Source organism: Typopeltis vanoorti, chromosome 19 (assembly GCF_054136105.1).
Source record: "Typopeltis vanoorti isolate ZY-2024b chromosome 19, IOZ_Tvanoo_1.0, whole genome shotgun sequence".
Classification (NCBI taxonomy): Eukaryota; Metazoa; Arthropoda; class Arachnida; order Uropygi; family Thelyphonidae; genus Typopeltis; species Typopeltis vanoorti.
The window spans coordinates 15544092-15564616 of record NC_143567.1 but is presented as its reverse complement, the minus strand read 5'-3'; the positions used below and the strand labels follow the sequence as shown (position 1 = coordinate 15564616).

Below are 20525 nucleotides of genomic sequence, written 5' to 3'. Positions count from 1 at the left end.
ACTGCATATTTTATAGAGCTTTGCAGTCCTGGAAAATATCTAAGTTCCTCTAAAAGGTGCATGCCATGCCCTAAAAGTACTTATCAAGATAAAGAACAACAAAATCCAGAGTGCAATCCATGTCCTCCAGATACAACCACTAGCAGTATTGGATCTACTTCCATATCAGATTGTTCTAATCCTTGTCTAGTTGATGGACATATGAGACTCTGCCAAGCAAATGCCTTTTGTGTTTTCAGAGAAGAGACAGACTCCTTTTCATGTGAATGTAAACCAAAATATAGGTTGGATAATAAAACAAACGATTGTCTTTGTAAGTATTTATGTTTATATATATACATATATATCTATATATATCATCATCATCATCAAATTCCTGCCATGTACCCTCAAGGGGTGTACAGGATATTATAGTACTACATGAAAAAAATTACATCATCATTACTAACTTCCTATCTACAATTTTACTCCGATTCAGTCTGTTACTTGTCAAGACTCCATCATTATCAGATCTTATATTTCTATTGTCTAAAGTGCTTTGTACCATATCAATCCACCTATATCTTGGTCTTCCTCTGGGTCGTTTTGCTGCCAACCTGGCAGAGAACACTAGTTTTGCTAATCTTTCTTCGCCCTTTCTGTTTACGTGACCATACCACCTGAGATTAGCTCTGCTAATGCATTCCTGGATGCTGATACTGTCAACTTCTTTCCTAATATCCTCGTTTTTAATTCAATGCCATCTGTTCACGCCTATAATCTTTCTCAGGACTCTCATATCTGCGGTCTCTAGTCTTTGGTCAAGTGTTTTACTTCTGACCCAGCTCTCAGATCCATAAGTTAAAACTGGTTTGAACACTGTCTTGTATACAGCTAATTTAGAGTTCTGACTAATTTCTCTCTTATTCCATATGAATTTATTCAATTGACTTCCCACCATACCAGCTTTGCTGATTCTGTTGTCTATTTTTATATTTAATTTACCATCTTCACTAAAAATCATGCCTAAGTAGTTGAAATGTTTTACTTGTTCCACAGGTTCTCCATTCACAACACAGTTGACATTTTCAATGATTCTGCCTATTTTCATTGTCTTTGTCTTTTTGATGCTGCCCTTCATACCATATCTATTACAACAGTTATTCAATTTAGTCAGAGAATCTTGCAGACTTATAGCGGATTTATTTAGAAGTATAACATCATCCGCATAAAGCAAAGAACTGACATTAACATCTCCAAATTTAATATCATGTTTAATACCACTTTCCTTCATAATGTGATCCATATAGATAATGAATAACAGAGGGGATAATGTACATCCTTGTCTCACACCAGATTTAACATTAAACCATCCTCCTGTACTTCCTTCAATTCTAACTGCTGACTTACAACTCAAATAAAGACTAAATATTGCTTGATATAATGATCCACTGACACCATACAACTGTAGCATTTTGAATAGCTTCTCTCTTGGCACCTTGTCATATGCCTTTTCCAAATCGACAACTTAAATACAGATCTTTGTTATATTCCCATGCTTTCTCGACTATTTGTCGTAAAGTGAAGATCTGGTCCTGACAGCCTCTATTTGACCTGAATCCAGCTTGTTCTTCACCAAGCTTTTCTTCCACAATTCTTCTCAACCATTTCTCAAGTATACATGCATAGATCTTGCCAGGAACACTCAGTAGGGAAATACTTCTGTAATTCTCACATTCAGTTTTATTTCCCTTTTTATATACGGGTACTATGAGAGCTCTACTCCAATCATTGGGAATTCGTCCCTCTGTCCAGGCTTTCTGAACTATGCAGTGCAGCAACTGTAAGACTCTTATACCACCATACTTCAGCATTTCTGGTCGAATATCATCTACTCCTGCTGCCTTTCCACATTTCAAGCCTCTGATGGCTTTTTCTACTTCAAGTATAGATATGTATTCCTGCCTGCATGCCTGGTCAGTGTTTTTTTACCACCATGCTGTCATCACTGCTTGTTTCATTTAGCAGTTTTTCAAAGTAATTACTCCATACTTCAATGATATCTTTTTCTCCCATTTTCATGTCATCTTTAACTCCTTTTACAACACTCTTTCCTCCATTCTTAAGCTTCTTTAACAACCTCCAGAATATTTTGCCACCTTCTTGATATTTATTTTCTATATTCTTGCCAAAGTCCTCCCATGACTTTTGTTTAGCTAGTTTTACACATTGTTTAGCTTTCTTACATTTGTCTCTGTATTCTCTAAGAGCACAAGCTGACTTATTTGCCAGGAACTTTTGATATGCTTTCTTCTTTTCCTTCACTGCCTGTTTAACTTCCTGTGTCCACCATAGAGTTCTAATTTTTCTATCCTTGCAGACAACTTCACCACATGCCTCTCTAGCTGAATCAATCAGCGCTTTCTTCAAGGCTTGCCACTGAATCTCCAAGGTTTGATTCCTCTTCTCAAACTCTTTCATTTTTTCTTCAAATAATCTTTGTGTATTTTAGTCTACAGTTCACATCTGAGAGCTGCTCAACTGTTATTCGCTTGAAAACTTTCTTACATGTTATTCTTTTCAATATGAAATTCAATTTTATCCTGCTCAAGACTAAATAGTGATCACTTCCAATTTCAAATCCTCTGTACACTCTGGTGTCCTGCACCAGGGAGAAAACATCACTATCAACAATAACATAGTCAATGAGACTTTTCTTATTCTTAGCCTCTTCTCTCCATGTGAATTTGTGCACATTTTTATGTTGGAACATGGTGTTAGTAATAACCAGTCCATGTCCTGAGTAGAAATCCAACAGCTATTTGCCATTGTTATTAGCTTTGCTCTTTTCTCCAAATTTTCCCAAAATATTTCTGTATGTCTCACAATCATTTCCTACTCTGCTATTTAGATCCCCAACAAGGACTAACTTTTCCTTTTTCATTGTGTCAGTTGCGTTTTTTAAAGCCTCAAAAAATTCCTCCACTTCTACCTTAGTAGAACCTTCTGTGTCTCATTGTCCAGTTTCCTATTCTCATATGTGCCCACATTACTCTACTTGAGACTGACTGCCATTCAAGAAGATTAGCCTCGTATTTTGTTTGAATACTATGGCTACTCCTTCTTTTCCTTGATTGCCATTGCCTGAATATAACATTTTGTATTTATTGCTCAGAAAGATCTCATCAGTGTTTGTCTTTTTTTGTTTCAGTCACCTCTATTATGTTGATCTGGTACTTATCTAATTCCTGAGCTAGCTCCATTTCTTTGCGATTCAGGCTTCTTATGTTGATAGTACTGATCTTTAATTCTGGTGATGTTAAGTTGGGGTGTGTTTTCAGATTTGTTCCAGTAGCTAACTTTTCGCTGTTCACCCTGGTTCCCTGGCTAAAACAGCGGGGGGGGGGGCTTGTTTAACCGGGCGACGCCCCAGCCGGCATGAAATTTTGTGATGTTGTACCATAATTTTTTTTTATATATATTTTTTATTATTTCTATATGTGTGGCATTGATTGTTTTTCTCTTTACTTTTTTTTAATACGACTTTTTTTCTAATAACACTAGATGTATGTGAAGATTTTTGTCAAAATGGAGGAACATGTGAGGTGAATGTAGAAAATCATCAGCCAGTCTGTCATTGCGTTACTAATTTTCATGGTGCAAGATGTGAAAACAAAGCTGAATTTGTATATATTGCTGGTGGTATTGCAGGAGCTGTTATCTTTATAATATTATTGGTACTGCTCATATGGATGATCTGCGTTAGGTAAGATAACAAAATTTTATTATTTTTCAATATAGACAAAGAAATATGGATTTCGAAATATAGGTTTTCTCACTGAATAATTATATTTAGGTGCCCTCCCTCGATGAGTCTTTAGGCTTCTTGGAGGTTACAAATAATAACAATAATAATTTCAGCTAAGACGGATAAAAATCCTATTTTTCAGCTACTCCTAAGAAGAAAAATATATATTCTAATTGTGACCTTGGTATTGACATAGTAATCAAAAGACTCTCTCATTATGATAAAATGTTTTGTCTAGCATTATAATGATTGATACTTTCAAACAATCTTATAGACTAGTTTCAAAACCTGAATCCTCGTATGAGATCCTGATGGAGATCTAAGAATACTTTGTAAAACAGTCCATCGAAAATATATTACTTCACAGAAATCTCTATGAAGTATGAAGACTGATTGTAAGAAGCCTGCACTATCCACAAAACTTATCCATATCACTCTTTGAACATCTTCTTTAACAAACCACTCACAGCAGACTCTGGTAATTCATTCCATTCATTCACTCATCACTCTCCAAGTGAAAAATCACCAAGAAATTCAATTGACCAAATCTGTTCATAGTAACCGTAATTGGCTATTAGATTATAAAGGGGAATGATAACTACCTTTTCTCTGCTAGTTAGTGTATTCTTCAATAACCAAATAATTATATTACTATTACTATAAAATAATGCATATGCAGAAGTAAATAACTTTTATTATGTAAATATTTCATCTTATGTATCATACGACATCGTCAGTACAATTATAATAATAAAAAAGTTATTTACTGTGGCATACATGTTATTTTATAGTAATGGATACTCCACAGGTTTTACTATGTAAGAATGAAATAACAATAATAATTATTATTATTAACATCTGACCTCCTTGGAGTCAGACTCATCATGGAAGGTACACACTATTGCACATAATGCTCATCTAACTGTGCCTTAAACTGATGCAATGTGTCTACGTTGATAACACGCTTGGGCAATGCATTCCACTCACCAACCACTCTCCATGCAAAGAACCTGATCCTTACTCCTCTGCTCACACCCTCCTTATACAGTTTCCAGCGATGGCCTCTTGCTCTACCTCCCTTCTTCCATTCTTTGAAAAATATCTTCAATGTCAACCTAATAACAATCTCTGACTAGCTTATATGTCTCAATCATATCCCCACCCCTTCCTCCTATTCACAAGGCTTTGCAACTCGCATTCTCTCAATCTGCCCTCGTACTCCCAATTCCAAAGACCACTGACCACGTTTGTGAATCTTCTCTAGACCTTTTCCAACATATCCTTGTCCTGGTGATCAAATCTGTGCAATCCACATGAGGCATGATAAAGCCTTCTACAGCGGCATCATAACCTCTCTATTTCTACATATCAGGGTCCTGTGCATCATTGCCATTATCCGATGTGATGTCTTCACAACTTGTGCAATGTGGCCCCTGAATTTCAGGTCCTTGTCCACCATCACTCCTTGACATCTCCTCTGCTTCCTTTAAAGTTTCCCTGTAAAGTATATACTTATCAAATGTATCAAATGCTTATCAAATCTCAAACCTTACAGTTTGCAACATTGAACTGATAGTTCCACTTACCTGCCCATTCATGCAATCTATTCAAGTCCTCCTGTAAGGATATAACATACACTTGACTCTCCATTCCTCTCCCCAATTTTGTATCATCTGCAAACAGCTGCCTATCATTAGTTAAATCCATCCCAATATCATTAACATTACAAATTGAACAACAGCAATGGTCCCAAAACTGATCCCTGTGGTACACTCCATATAGTAGTAGAACAGCTGTTGTATGGATTAGAACAGAATATATTCCAAAAGTTGGAAGTTTAGGGGAGAAATATAGTTAAAGATTCTTAAACCAAAAATAAGGGAGACAAACAGTTATTCCAATTAACAAGTGAATTTCTTTCAAAGGAGACTAAGTTGGAGTGTAAATAAAAGTTATAAGAAGAATTATATAGTTTCTAACAAAGCAATGGACAATTCTTTTTGATACGTTATGCAGCAAACATATTCCAGTTAAATCTGTGAATCAAAACTGTGAATTAAAAGTGATGAACTTTTTGTACTCAAGGATAAGGAATAAGTTCCACAAGGAAAAATGAACTTTAAATATTACCTTTGTATTCCAGAGAAATAGAAACTGATATTGTAGAGAAAGTATAAAAGAACAGATATGTTCTTTTTTAAGAAAAGTTATGCAAAAATTATCTTTTTTTTTTTTTTTTTGCTTTCAGTTAGATAGGGCTAAATGGCCTCGCCTACTCCCGTATACGGGAATAAAAAGGCGTTAGCTGATTTTTTTTTTTTTTTTTTTTTTTTTTTTTTTGCTTTCAAAGTAAAACAGGTATAAGTTAATTAGATTTCACTGGCTACTGTTAAGAATAGAAGAAACTGTGCTTTATAAGTTTGAAACTTTTGTTTTTGTTTATGCAGTCTCATAAAATCCTGTAATGTTGAAAAGAAGAAACTTTATGTGAGGCAGGGTGGATGGTAGCAGGAGTTGCCTCATGGGAATGGGTACTTGGGGAAAGGGGGACAACATCAGGAAACACTGAGTCCAGTGGGGTCAAGAGGGGACAATGGTAGGTATAGAAGCAGTGACATTTTTATGCTTTATACTGATGCCAGGAGTATCTGAAATAAAGGAGATGAATTGGTGGTGCTGATAGCATCAGCCTGGCCAAAGATTAGAAAGCATATGGTGTTGGGTAGAAGTGGCCAAGACAGGATGTTTAGTGGGGTGTTGCCATAAACCAGGGAGCACAGAGGGTGGGGACCAGATGTTTAGGCAGTTGAGCTTGGCAAGTGCAAGAAGCATGATTGTTATGGGAGATTTTAACTACAGCAGTATACACTGGGAAGAGGAAAATGCATGTAGTAATGAGGGGATGAAATTTCTAGAATTCTTGAGGAACAAATGTCTTAGGCAACATGTAATAGAGGGAACAAAAGGTTCAAGAGTTTTGGATTTGGTCATAGCTTCAGAAGAGCTGATAATAAGTGAGATGACATCATCTCTCCCAATAGAGGGAACAAAAGGTTCAAGAGTTTTGGATTTGGTCATAGCTTCAGAAGAGCTGATAATAAGTGAGATGACATCATCTCTCCCACTAGTTGGAGAGAATGACCATATGGTTTTGACTTGGAAGATAAATAGACATGCAGGTGTATCAAAGAAGAGGGAACGTATGTGGATTTATAAGGTGGATGATTATAATAGTCTTAGGTATCAACTAGGGGGAGTTCCGTGGAGGGCAGAATTAGAAGGCCAGGATATCATTAGTGCTTGGGAAATTGTGAAGGAATATTTGTTAGCAGCAATACTAAGCTGTATTCGATGAGTGAAGAAGCAGATGCAATTTGGTGTAAAGTGGATGACAAGCAATATCAAACAGGGACCGCAGTTGAAAAGAGATTATGGAAGAGATATAAGGAGAGGGGTGGAGGGCAGATACATGAAGAATATAAGACACAGGCCAGGAGAGTGACCAGTATCGTGAGGAAGGCAAAACTGAAATATGAGAAGAGATTGGCCCTAAGATCCAAAGAAAATCCTAAGGAATTTTTTAGCTATTTGGCCAGTAGGAGGAGAAATGATTGTGGAAGAATGACACTGCGGGATAAAAATGGGAATAGAGTGACTGATGCAGAGGACAGAGTGGAGTTGTTCAATGAGCACTTTATTGGAGTATTTCATCCTGGAGAAGAAGGTTTTAATACTAGAGGGATAGGGAAGGTTCAGGGTTTAGAGGTGCAAAAGGAGAATGTGTTCCAAATACTGAGTACTCTGAATCAGTAAAGCTGCGAGACTGGATGGTATTTCGCCATGGGTTTTGAGAGAATGTGCTAAACAACTGACAGCTCCATTGACCTGGCTCTTCAATAAAAGTCTGGCTGCATGAAAGGTACCCAAGGAATGGAAGGAAGGTAAGATAGTGACGCTGCACAAGGACGGTAACAGACTGGAAGTGTCTAATTATATGCCAGTTTGTGTGTCATCAGTTGTTGTTAAGGTCTTGGAGAAATTAGTGAGGGACTATATTCAGCATTGGGAAGATGAGGGTAATGTTATCTGTGAGAGTTAACATGGATTTGTTAACTCTCACAGCATGATAAGCTGATATTTAAGTTGCAGCACATGGGTTGAAATGTTGGGTTAGTCAAATGGATTCAGGATTAGGTGTCTGATAGGCATCAGAGAGTTGTGTATGGTTGGGCAATATCAAAGAATCAGAAGTTGTTTGCAGATGATGTGAAGCTGGGAAGGGTTATCGGTAATAGTGCAGATATGGCAGTCCTGCAAAAGGATTTGAATAAACTAGACAGATGGGCAAATGAATGGGGATATCGGTTTAATGAAGCAAAATGTAAAGCCTTGTAGTTTGGGATCCATCAATGGGAGGATTGGAGGATACTCGATTGGAGGAGCTATACTTGAGGAAGTAGGGGAGACAAGAGATCTGGGGGTGATGATTGATAGAAAACTGAAATTCAGGGAGCATATTGCAAAGGTGGTGAAGGTAACCTAACCCAGAGGATTGCTGCAATACTGTGAGGAATGCTGACCTGCAGAGATAAAAGAGTTATCATTCCATTGTATAAGACCCTGAGTAGACCACACTTAGACTATTGTTCTCAAATTTGGTCCCCAGGATTTGAAGGGGATAAATTAACTGTGGAATGGGTACAGAGGTTGATAACAAAAATGGTTTCAGGACTATACAATGTCAGTTACGAGGATCGACTGAAGGAATGTGGACTGCAGAGTTTGGTGGATAGAAGAAGGAGAGGTGATATGATCAAGACTTTTAAACTGTTAAGAGGCAGTTACAGGGTGGACATTGGGGAGTTCTTTCACTTGGTGGAACGTTAGGAAGGAGCAATGACAAGAGGCCATCTCTGGAAGTTATGAGCAAGAGATTGAGGAGTGGTTTCTTTGCATAGCAGGTGGTTGAACCATGGAATGCATTGCCTGAGAGAGTGGTTAGAGCAAGAACCTCCCACGATGAGTCTTTTGACTCCATGGAGGCCTGGATAATAATAATAATGTTAAGTTTCTGGACCCTTTTCTCTTTAGCAGATAAATTTTGTTTATAATGCAGATTTTTTTATATGTCACTTGCAAATTATAACATTTTACACACTGTTACAGGAATGTAATACATTATTACATTCTGAATTTACACTATTATTTGTTTGTAAATAAAGATATTAATTTTAAATTTTTTTTTTTCACTCAATCCATTAAGTTTGATGAAAAAAATAAATAAATAGCAAAAAAAAATTTTTTTTAAATCTATGATCCAAATCTGTCATATTAACAAATCACTCAAGTATATAATACACTAAAGAAAAACAGACATGATTTTTTAAAGGAAATATAATTTTTTGTAAATGAACATGATGTAATATTCTTTATTTGTTTCCTGTGAATAATTACTTTAATAAATAATAGTTAGCTATTATTTATTAAAGATTATTATATATTTATAATAATATCTTAGATTATTTAATAAATAATCTAAGAGACTGATTGGTAAACTCAATTCAAGTTTAAGTGATAAAGTTTAAGCTCAAATATAAAAACAATCAGTTCTAAAGTCCTAATACATTACCATTTCCCAGGATCCCAGAAATATTATTATTATTATCATTCGTGACACCTCCAAAGAGTCCGAAGAATAATTGGAATGAATTCAAAAAAAGGTATGACAGCTGGTGAATATGCAGCCTCCCTCAATGAGTCTCTGACTCTTTCAAGGTCTCTCTTAATATGTTCATGTTGAAAAGTGTTTTGCACATTTCTTGTACCCATGGGACTTCTCATTACCATTTGTATGCCGCTTTCGCATTGGGTAGGTGGACTTCTTATATGCTTCAGTTTCCTGGGAATCAATGGGAAATCCCAGGATGAAGAAAACTGCATATATCCAAAAACTAATACCAGATTTTTCACTGAGATCAATCTGTGATTAGTAGATGGAAGCTGGATTGCATCTATCACAGGTGAATTGTTGAAGAAATGTTAACAACAAACTGAAATGTTAACAACATTTCAGTTGTTAATATCCCACAGATGGTAAATTTGTCATGCTGACTTTGTACAACCAACCTCTCTCTCATTTATACCGATACAACAGACCATTACAAATTTATGATAAGACACAGACTAACTTATTGGGAAATTTAGCTGATTAGAAAAAAATAATTTCAAAATGGTATCGTCTAAAATCACAGTCTAACAGTCCACAAACATTTATGTTTTGAGCCACAAATGCTTAAATGATGTCATAGATTTCCAGTCATACGTGGCAGACAAACACCAGCCCAGTTTCGGTAAATTTTAAATACTGCTAGTTTATTATTATTAAAAAGGTTTAATGGAACATGTGTACTAATATGAAAATAAATTTATGGCTTACAAACATGTAAAAAATATAGAAGTTTATTAAAAATATCCAATATATTTCATCCAACATTACATGGACATTATCAGAGAGACAGACAACATGCCCTCCCCCAGTGGCGCACCCAGAGGGGGGCCAAGGGGTCCGGGCACCCCTCAAAGAAAAGGAAAAAACACTAGAAAAATTTCCAAAAATCTTTTCCTAATTAAAATTCATTTTTTTTATTTATGTTGTGTGCTACTTATGAATTAGCGATCACTGCAGATGCTCAGTTATAGGTCGTATGCGATGTGTAGTGTGTATTCGCAAAACGTCTACTCAACTCCCCCCCCCCCCCCAAAGGTTAAATCCTGAGCGCTCGGCCCCTCCAAGATTAAATCCTGAGTGCGCCACTGCCCTCCCCAACAGCCACTATCCTGTAGATGCAAGAAAAACAAGGATTTACATTTGCAGTCTGTGTAATATATTTGTCAACAAACAGTGCAATTAGAGACAACTGGGATAAAATGGCATTACCTAATGAAACACATGTACCCTTCCACAGAAACTATGCTGCAAAAACTCGAGCAAAACTGCTTGTTTTGCCTCCAAACACAGTATCTAACTAAAAACAGTTGTCCTGTCATTTGTCTAAATTTTCAATCACATGAAATAAGTGGTCGTTCAATTGCATTTGAAATTTTTAATGGCATTAAAACAGATCACAAATGCTAACTTCAAATAAAATTCTACTGAAGAGTTACAAATAACATGCCATATAAACTTTGTCAGTGAGTCTACCCACCCAATGCGGAAGCAGTACACAAATGGTAATGAGAAGTCCCATGAGTACAAGAAATGTGCAAAACACTTCTCGACATGAACATATTAAGAGAGACCTTGAAGGAGTCAGAGACTCACTGAGGGAGGCTGCATGTTCACCAGCTGTCATATCTTTTCTTGAATTCATTCCAATTATTCACTGCTCTATGAGTGAAAGATTGTCTTGTCCCTTTCTTCACAGCATTCATTCCCAACTTCCAAGGATACCCTACCATCCTTTCCCCACCTTTCATAAAATCAAAAATTCTATCTTCTGATATTCTGTATGATCCTTGAAGAATATTGTAAGTTTCAGTCATATCAATCCACTTTCTCATGTACATAGTTAGAAAAACTGAAAATATTTCTGAACATTTTTCATCTTCAAGAATATGTCTTTACTTCTTTATAATATCCTGAATATTAATATGTGAATACTTCTTTAATTACTTTCTTTTTTTTTTTTTCCCCATTAGGTCTTCACGTAAAAATAAGCCCAAAAAGATGCCCGAACCTGCTGTTGATTTAACCAGCTCCCAGACTAATTTCTACTATGGAGCTCCAGCTCCTTATGCTGAGAGTATTGCTCCATCTCACCACAGTACTTATGCACATTATTATGATGATGATGATGATGGATGGGAAATGCCCAACTTTTATAATGAAACTTATATGAAAGGTATCCTTCTTTATTGATAATAGTCAGATATATGATAACATTGATATGAGCAGTAATAATTTGATACTATATATAGAGAAATAATCCAGTGGTATGTGGTTTTCAAACTCTGGAGTGTGAGACCCTTTTTGGTTGGAAGGAAGTAAAGCAATGGTCAATATTGTTTATTTTTATGAAATATATTTTTATTGTCATTGATATACTAAGTTACAAATTTAAAAGTTGGAATTTTTAAAATATCTGTGTGCTGTTCTACTTTCAATTTGGTCTGAAGTATAACTATGCACCTATCAGAAAACTGTAAGAGCATATTAGTTTACTAGGTATAAAATACATGCTAAGATAACTATAGGTCAGTATTGTTTTATGAAAAGTTAGGGAGGGGGGAAGGAATTTTTTTTTACAAAAAAAGAGGAAGCATTTCTTTAAAAAGTTTGAATGTCACTGCATTAATGTAGTATTCATAATAATATAAAAGGCAATTTCACTAGCAAAACTAATAACAACAGACACTGCTTAAAGACTACACTCTATTTTGCTTTCAAACAGTTTGAGATATTCTTTTTTTTTTTTACATTGAAGTTTATATAAAGTGGATTCCGGGAACCACTGTAATAGCATAATTCGGCTCAACTAAGCCGTTGCCTCAGTTACATGAAGTTGAAAATAAGAAGTTTAAAAGGTGTATTTACGTAAGAAAAATACAAGTTTAGACATGTTTTATGTGTATTGTGTAGCAAAATAAATTTAAACAATGGGCTTTAATTAAAGTAAAATATTTGCTATAAAAATATGTTCATTTATATTAAACACTTGTGCATTTTTTAATAGTTAAATAATATTCTAGGAATTGACTGAGCATAGCCCTTTTTTTTTCCTTTTCGCTTTTTTTTCTAACTGCAAATGAACAAAATCGGAGAAATAAATTTAAACAATGGGCTTTAATTAAAGTAAAATATTTGCTATAAAAATATGTTCATTTATATTAAACACTTGTACATTTTTTAATAGTTAAATAATATTCTAGGAATTGACTGAGCATAGCCCTTTTTTTTCCTTTTTGCTTTTTTTTTCTAACTGCAAATGAACAAAATCGGTGTATATATAGCATTGCCTTCCTACAGGAAATAGAATGGTAATCCAATAATAAATTTTCTAGTGTCCTGATTAATCACTTGTTCATGCTTGGGAATCACTTCATGCTTGTAATGTTTTCTTCAAGATTTGAATGGTCTTGTTGCTTATTCCTCACCAAATACTGGCCATAAAGTATACCACTTGTAAAAGATTTACTTTTACGCTGACCACCTTAGCAACTATCAAGACCCAATAACATTTTTCTTGATTTTCATATTAATTCTATATCAACATATAAGCCAATGCTTAAAAAAATTTAAATATCATCCACACACACTTTTGTTCACATAGTACTAAATTAGTAAACTCTCCATTCTGAGTCCTGTAAATCATTGAGGCTGAGCCCTTTTTCCAATAACTAACTGCTTTCATTTACCATTTCCTTCTTGACATATTTAAACAGCATAGCACTGTTACATGATCTATTGCTTTCATTGATCCAAATAATGTAGTGTGTTTATAACATGGGAAAACCATCCATTGTGGCACTATAAAATAGCCCTCTTTCAATGGTATTGTAGACATCATCAGTGCTAAATTTTTGATGCAAGATATAATTTTTCTGACAATTCATGTGGTAGAGGTTACTGGCTAGCCCTGTTAAACAGCTTTGTGTCTCAAATAAATCAAGCAAATTCTTGTTATATTCTCCTTTCGTTTTTCCAGACTTGTCCCAATAAAATGGCTGCACCAATTAACCAGAATCTGCTGTACAGTGATTTGTACACAGCAGACATATCTTCACTGTATTGTATGTTTCGGTTAAGTATGAATTGAGTGTGGCAAGATCCTTGCACTGGCTTTTATTGTTCTAATTACAAGTGGTAATTTTTATGTGATTTTTTTTTTCATGTATTACTGTTTATTCATATATATTCATGTATCTATCCAGGAGGGAGAATGTGTGGAATAATTCAAGTGTTGGACATGAAGAAGAAATGAGCAAGAGAGTTAGTGGTTAGTTAGTAGAGAATTAGTTTGAAGATAAATGGTCTAAGTGGACATAAGGAGTATGTGAGGGCAAATGGTTCCATTAAAATTCATTGAAAAAATAGTTAATCGAAAAAACAATTCACCGAAAATTTTAACCAAAATTTCATTAAATTGATCCAGCCAAAGCGGAATTGTTAATATCATTTTATAAATTTTTTTCGAAAATGTTATGATAAAAGTGATCCATTTAGAACAAAAACTGAACCGTGCAGACAGCTTCTTGTAACGACAACTTCTACTAATTCCACTAAGTCAGAGAGTTATTGTAATACATAATATGGACATGTTATTTCTTTGTTGCCCCGAATATAGCTGAACTGAAATCTATAAACAACCTGGATTAGTGAACAAAGGAAGGGTAATCATTATGGATGATTTTAATTGTGGCAGTATGGATTAGAATGAAGAGATAGTTTGGGAATAAGGAAAATTAATTTCTCGAGTTCTTGAGAAATAACTATCTCAGGCAGCAGGTAAAGGACGACGCGAGGATCAAGAGTTTTAGTCTGATCATTTCATCAGATGTAATTGTGAGTGGGGTTTCACACGTTCCTCCAGTTGTTGAGAGTGATCATGAAGTGATCACCTGGGTTGTGGCTAGCCATATGCAGACTTTTGTGAGGAAAGGATATATGTGGAATTATAAGGCTGGTGATTATGACAAGCTTAGGAGACAGCTTGGAGCTATAGCATGGAATGAGGAATTGAGCAGTAAGGAAATAAATGCTGCTTGGAAACTTACAAAGAATTACATAACATCATTAATGTGTGAATATACCCTGAAGGCCAAAAGGCTAAATAAGGTAGGTGTAAAATGGATGAATGAGGAGCTTAACCATGAAATCTGGAAGGAGGAGGAACAAGTTGAATAATGGTAATAATCAGTTATGTGAAGAGTATAAAGAACAAGCCAGGAGTGTAACTCAGTTAATAAGGTAAAGAAAAGTATAGTATGAGCAGAAATTGGAAAATCAGGTGAAATAAAATCCCAGAGAAGTTTTTTAGATATGTGGCAAGTAGACAGAAGAATGATCATGGTAAGATGATGTTAATGGATGACAATTGGTAACTGCAGTAGAACACTTTGTTAAGGTATTCAATGATCAGTTTATTAAGGTATTTCATCCTGATCAGGATGGAATCATGAGGAACTTAAATATTTTTTGTAGAGGAAATGGAAATAGGACAGGATGGCTTTGTGAGTGAACAGGGGGTATTTGAGGAAATAAATAACCTGGATGTTAATAAAGCAATAGGATTTGATGACATCACTACGCATCTTAAGGGAATGTTCCAGGGAAATGGCAGTAGCAGGCATGCCTGTTTAATAAGAGTCTTACAACAGTACAGGTTCAAAGGGAATGGATGGAGGGTAAAATTGTTCCAGTTCATAAAAGTGATAAGGCTGTAGTTTCAAATTATAGGCCGTTCTGTATATCTGGAGTTGTGGTGAATATTGGAGAGATTGGTGAGAAGTAGGATACAGAAATGGGCTGATGACAGCAGTATTCTCTCTGGTTATCAGCATGCTTTTGTTAAAGGGAAATCATGTTACTAACTTACTTATGTACTATAACAAGGTGATAAATACCTTGGGCAGGGGAATTGCATATACAGTGGTGTACTTGGATTTTGCAAAAGCTTTTGATAGACTGCTACTCGACAAATTGTTAAATATGATACAGATGGGAATACTGCAGGAGTAAGTTTTGGGACCATTGTTGTTTCATTTGTATGTTAATGAAATTGGGATGTGTTTAACTAGTAATGTGCAGCTGTTTGAAGATGATGCAAATTTGCGAAGAGTGCTGCAGAGGTAAGCGAATGTTATGCCTTACAGGAGGACTTCAATGGATTGCATGAATGGACAGGTAAGTGGACCTGTCTGTTTAATGTTGCCAAGTTTAAGGTTTTGAGATTTGTTAAACAATGATGGGATGCAAAGTATACACTTGGTGGGGAAACTTTAACAGAAGTAGAGGAAATGAGAGATCTAGGAGTGATGGTGGACAAGGACCTGAAATTCAGGGGCCACATTGCACAAGTTGTGAAGACATCACATTGAATAATGGCAATGATGCGAAGGGCCCTGGCATTCAAAAATAGAGAGGTCATAATGCTATTGTATAAGGCCTTGATCAGGCCTCATTATTACATGACACCTCCAAGGAGCCATGGAGGTGTCACGTAGAAATGAATTAGAAGAACTTGAGCGGGAACATCTGCATGATACTGCGTGTAAAAATTCAGACTGTGAAATTCTAAGCGTGTGGAATAGCCTTCCCGAAAACTTTCATGCTCTTAAAATCTTTGCTAAAGCTCTTCTAACAATTTTTTCTTCTACGTACTCTTGTGAAACTCTATTTTCTGCCTTAAATAATATCAAATCGAAAGGGGAAAATAGGTTGAGCAATGATTTAAGCGCTGCCTGTGTAGCATTAAAATGTACACACTATAGCCCTTCTATAAAGCAACTTTCTACCAGTACTCAGCAACAGAAAAGTCATTAAATGTAATGTAAGTTTGTAATTTCACTTTATTAAATTAATTGTATAATATGAATTCATAGATTTTATATCAATGTCCTATTAAATAAATAGCCTAATATGATATGTATAAGTCACCATCTATGATTATGTAGTTAAATTTATAACTATATAATCATAGATGTGCCACTTGCATACATGCAAGTGGCACATCAACAAAGTCAATATTTAAAAAAAAAAAAACGATTGACACACACCTGGATAAAAAGGTTTGCCATCACTGATCTACACCAATGCCATCTATTTCCCACCATCACTAGTATTTTTTGTCCGCAAACTATGTGCATACTCATGGCTAATTTGTCTGCATGCAGGATGAAAAACTCAAGTTTCTGGGAGGGAAAACTCTACTACCTCCATATGAGATCAGCTAACTCAACTTCAATTGAAAAATATTAACATAAAGATTCCTCTTGTCACGACAAGAATCAAATTTAAGCCTTTTCCAATTGAAGGGTGCAAAATACCATCTTCTTCCAACTGCACTATGGAGGCACTATGAATTTCATATGAATTATTATGCATATATTTGGTCACTGAGTTTTCATAGTGACTAGGATATGTTGGAAAGGTTCCAGAGAAGGATCACAAAGTCATCAGTGGTCTTTGGGATGTTGAGTACCAGTACAGATTGAGAGAATGTAAGTTGCAAAGCCTTGTGAATTGTGAATAGGAGGAAAAAATGAATATGATTGAGACAAATAAGTTAGTCAAGGGTTGTTATCAGGTTGACATGGAAATGATTTTTCATAGAACGGAAGAAAGGGGGTAGAACAGGAGGCCATTGCTGGAAACTGTATAAGGAGAGTGTGAGCAGAGGAGTGAGGATCCGGTTCTTTGCATGGAGAGCGGTTGGTGAGTGGAATGAATTGCCTGAGTGTGTTGAATGTAGACACATTGAATCAGTTTAAGGCACAATTGAATGAGTATTGTATGCAGTAGTGTGTACCTCCCATGATGAGTCTCTGACTCCATGGAGGACAGATAGATGATGATGATGATGATAATTGCATACTGGTTCAGGGAACTGGTGTAGTAACTATTTATACATGTAATTATTACTGTTAGTCAGCAAGAAACACTTCTTTCCAAGACTTCAGCTGTTCAAGAAACACATCAATTGATTCCTTCTTTCTTAAACTTTTAATACAATTGTTATACAATATATTTTTACTGTAAAATTTATTATTAAATGATATGTCCATATTCACATTCATTTGATGAATATGTATATTTCTTTAAAATAGAAAATAATAAATACACAAACCATGGCTGTCTTTTATCTTTTAAATAGATACATCTCATGTAGGAAATTCAAAAACATGTTTTATTTTACCACAGCACCTCCATACTTTTGAATGGTCTCCAGAATACAGAAGTTGCAAAGTAATAATGACATTTCCCTTCATTTAGAAATTACCTGGATTTGAATCTTGTCCAGGACATAAATTTTCTCTCTTTTTTTGTACATCAATCAAGCTTTGGTTGATGTACAAATTGCAAAGCGTATTAACCATCACAAAGCGCATACATGTTACTATTTTTTTTTTTCACTCGCCATCCTTTGATCTTTTCCACTGTACTCTCATTGCCGCTAATAATACTATTATCATCACTGCACCTAGTCCAGTAGTCGCTATATCAAAATCTTATAAAGAGGGATTATTATTATTATAAATATATTGCCTCCATAGCGCAATTGGAAGCAGGATATTGTACCCTTTATTCGATACTTGTCATGACAAGTATAGTTCGATACTTGTCATGACAAGAAGAATCTTTATATGAACTTTTTCAGTTAAAAGTGAGTTAGCTGATCTCATATTGAGGTAGTAGGTTTTCCCCCTCCCAGAAACTTGGATTTTTCATCCTGCATACAGGCAAACTGACTCTAGTTCACACACAATTTGCAGACAAAAGAAGAAAAAAAAAAAGTAGATGGCATTGTGTGTAGCTGATGGATTGTGGCATAGTGTTATAGATAGTAGCATTGTGTAGAGGGAAGTTTAAAGTAGTATAGAGAATGTGTTATGTAGAGTGGAGTGCCCTCCCATAAGTCCTTGGATTTGTCGCATTGTAATAATAATAATAACTGAGGGCATGTAGCCCGCAAAGTTCATTGGATCGAAAACAAAAAGGTGTTATGATTTAAGGCTGTTGAACAGTATTTATCAGATGGAGACTGGAGAGATTTTCCATGTAGCAGAACAAGGAGATGGGACAGACCATTCCTATAACTGGTTGATTGTGAGTGAGAGAGAGCGTGATAATTAGGTTTTTTTTTATTTTTGCATGAAGAGCAACAGGAGCAGGAAATGCATTGTCTGAGAGGTTGATGGGAGTGCAAATAGTGAATGATTTTAATGAGTGCTATGATACTTTTTGTTGCTTAGAATAGACTTCCTATAATGAATCTCTTTACTTCATGGAAGTCATGAATATTAGTACTATTACTATTACTATTAAGCAGTTTAAATATACTGTATATTTAAATATTACATATACAGTATTTCATATTTAAATTAAATAATAATTAACTTTTAAGTAATATTATATTAATAATAATATTATTAAGGCAGATATGCCACTGAGCTTCCATGTTTCAATGGCAGTAGCAGATTTTGCTTGTGTGTGTGTGTGTGTGTGTGTGTGTGTGTGTGTGTGTGTGTGTGTGTGTGTGTGTGTGTGTGTGTGTGTGTTTAGTATTTAATGACTAGAACACCAAGAATTAAAAAATAAAATAAAAGCAGATTTTATTCGCATGACTAGTTTTGTCTTTCACAGACTTCTTCAGGTGCAAAAAAATATAGAAATAACCAGCAAGAAAACCATATAGGAACTGGCTCTGAACAGTACAAAAAAGTATTGGCAAATAATGAGGTTTAAAAAAGAACTCTCTCTAACTGTATTATTAGGGATACTTGTGTGTTAAAGATCATGAGCATGCCAATAATAGATAGCTGACAATAGTGACAACTTGTCAGAATAGTGACAATCTGACAAGTTGTAACTAAGGTTACTGTTGATATGTTCAGGGTTAAGGATTATTTCTTTTGATTCTATTATTTTCCTTTCTATTTCGGCATAACAACGATGAATGTTATTTGACTTTTCCCAGAGAACTGGATGTGTAAGCCTTTCTTCGTTGGAATTTGCAGAAAACAAAACATGGCTAGATAAAGCACTGGCTCATGTCCTCTTGTAATTTATTTTTCTTTGATGTTCCTCAATGCAAAGTTCAATTGATTTTTGATGGAATGATGGAAGATTGAAGGAGAATAAGAGGTCATCCCTGGAAGGTGTGAGAAGCAGGTTTTTGCATGGAGAGTTGTGAATGATTGGAATGCATTGCCTCAGAGTGTGGTGTCTGCAGAGAATTTTAATGTTTTTAATGCATAGCATGATGAGTTGCGGGTATGACAAAGGAACCTCCCACAATGAGTCTTTGACTCCATTGGGTATTGGGATGATAATAATAATATGTGGATATACAAAGCTGGTGATTGTGACAAACTTAGAAGGCAGCTTGGAGCAGTGCCATGATATAAGAAGCTACAAGGGAAGAATGCCAATAGTGCATGGGAAATGGTCAGGGATAGTGTTTAAGGAAAGCAGGATCATTAGGAAAAACAAATGAGTTCTACTGATCAGCAACAACATAAAAACTTCAGAAAAACATTGTGGAGAGGAATATAATAATAATAATAAAAAAGGTGATGCATTCCCTTTAGCAATAAAGAGCATGGATAAGAAGGGTGGCTGGCGTGGTAAAGAGGGCTAAATCTGATTAGGAAAAAAAATTAGCTAAGTAGGCTAAAGGAAGTCCCAAAGAAATATTTTTCTGTGTAGTAAGTAAGAAGAAGAATAATTATGGAAGGATAACATTAACAAATCTTGACAGAAAGGTGACAGAGGACAGAAGAAACAGTGTTTAAGTGATCACTTTGCATATCATCTAAGTGAAGATGTTACAGTTGTCAATGCAAGAGAGAGAGATTGATGCAAGAATAAAGGTAGATGGATTGGAGGTGCAGCATATTATGTAATATCAATGTGAATACAGCAGTGGGTATGAACCTTTGGCATATGTGTCATGAGAATGTGCAAGAGAACTGGCAGCGGCTCTGTTTAATGAATGCTCTTTAAGTCATGGCTCTGGTA

General features: G+C 35.4%; 1 protein-coding gene across 1 annotated transcript in view; it reads left to right on the top strand.

Annotated features, from left to right (window-relative positions):
* The window catches only part of LOC150095877 (uncharacterized), a 710412-nt gene that overhangs the window by 627687 nt on the left and 62200 nt on the right, over nt 1-20525 (top strand). The window contains exons 49-51 of the mRNA XM_090409554.1: nt 17-313; nt 3544-3745; nt 11486-11688. Of these exons, the coding sequence (XP_090265680.1) occupies nt 17-313; nt 3544-3745; nt 11486-11688 (702 nt within the window). The remainder of the gene's footprint in view (nt 1-16; nt 314-3543; nt 3746-11485; nt 11689-20525) is intronic.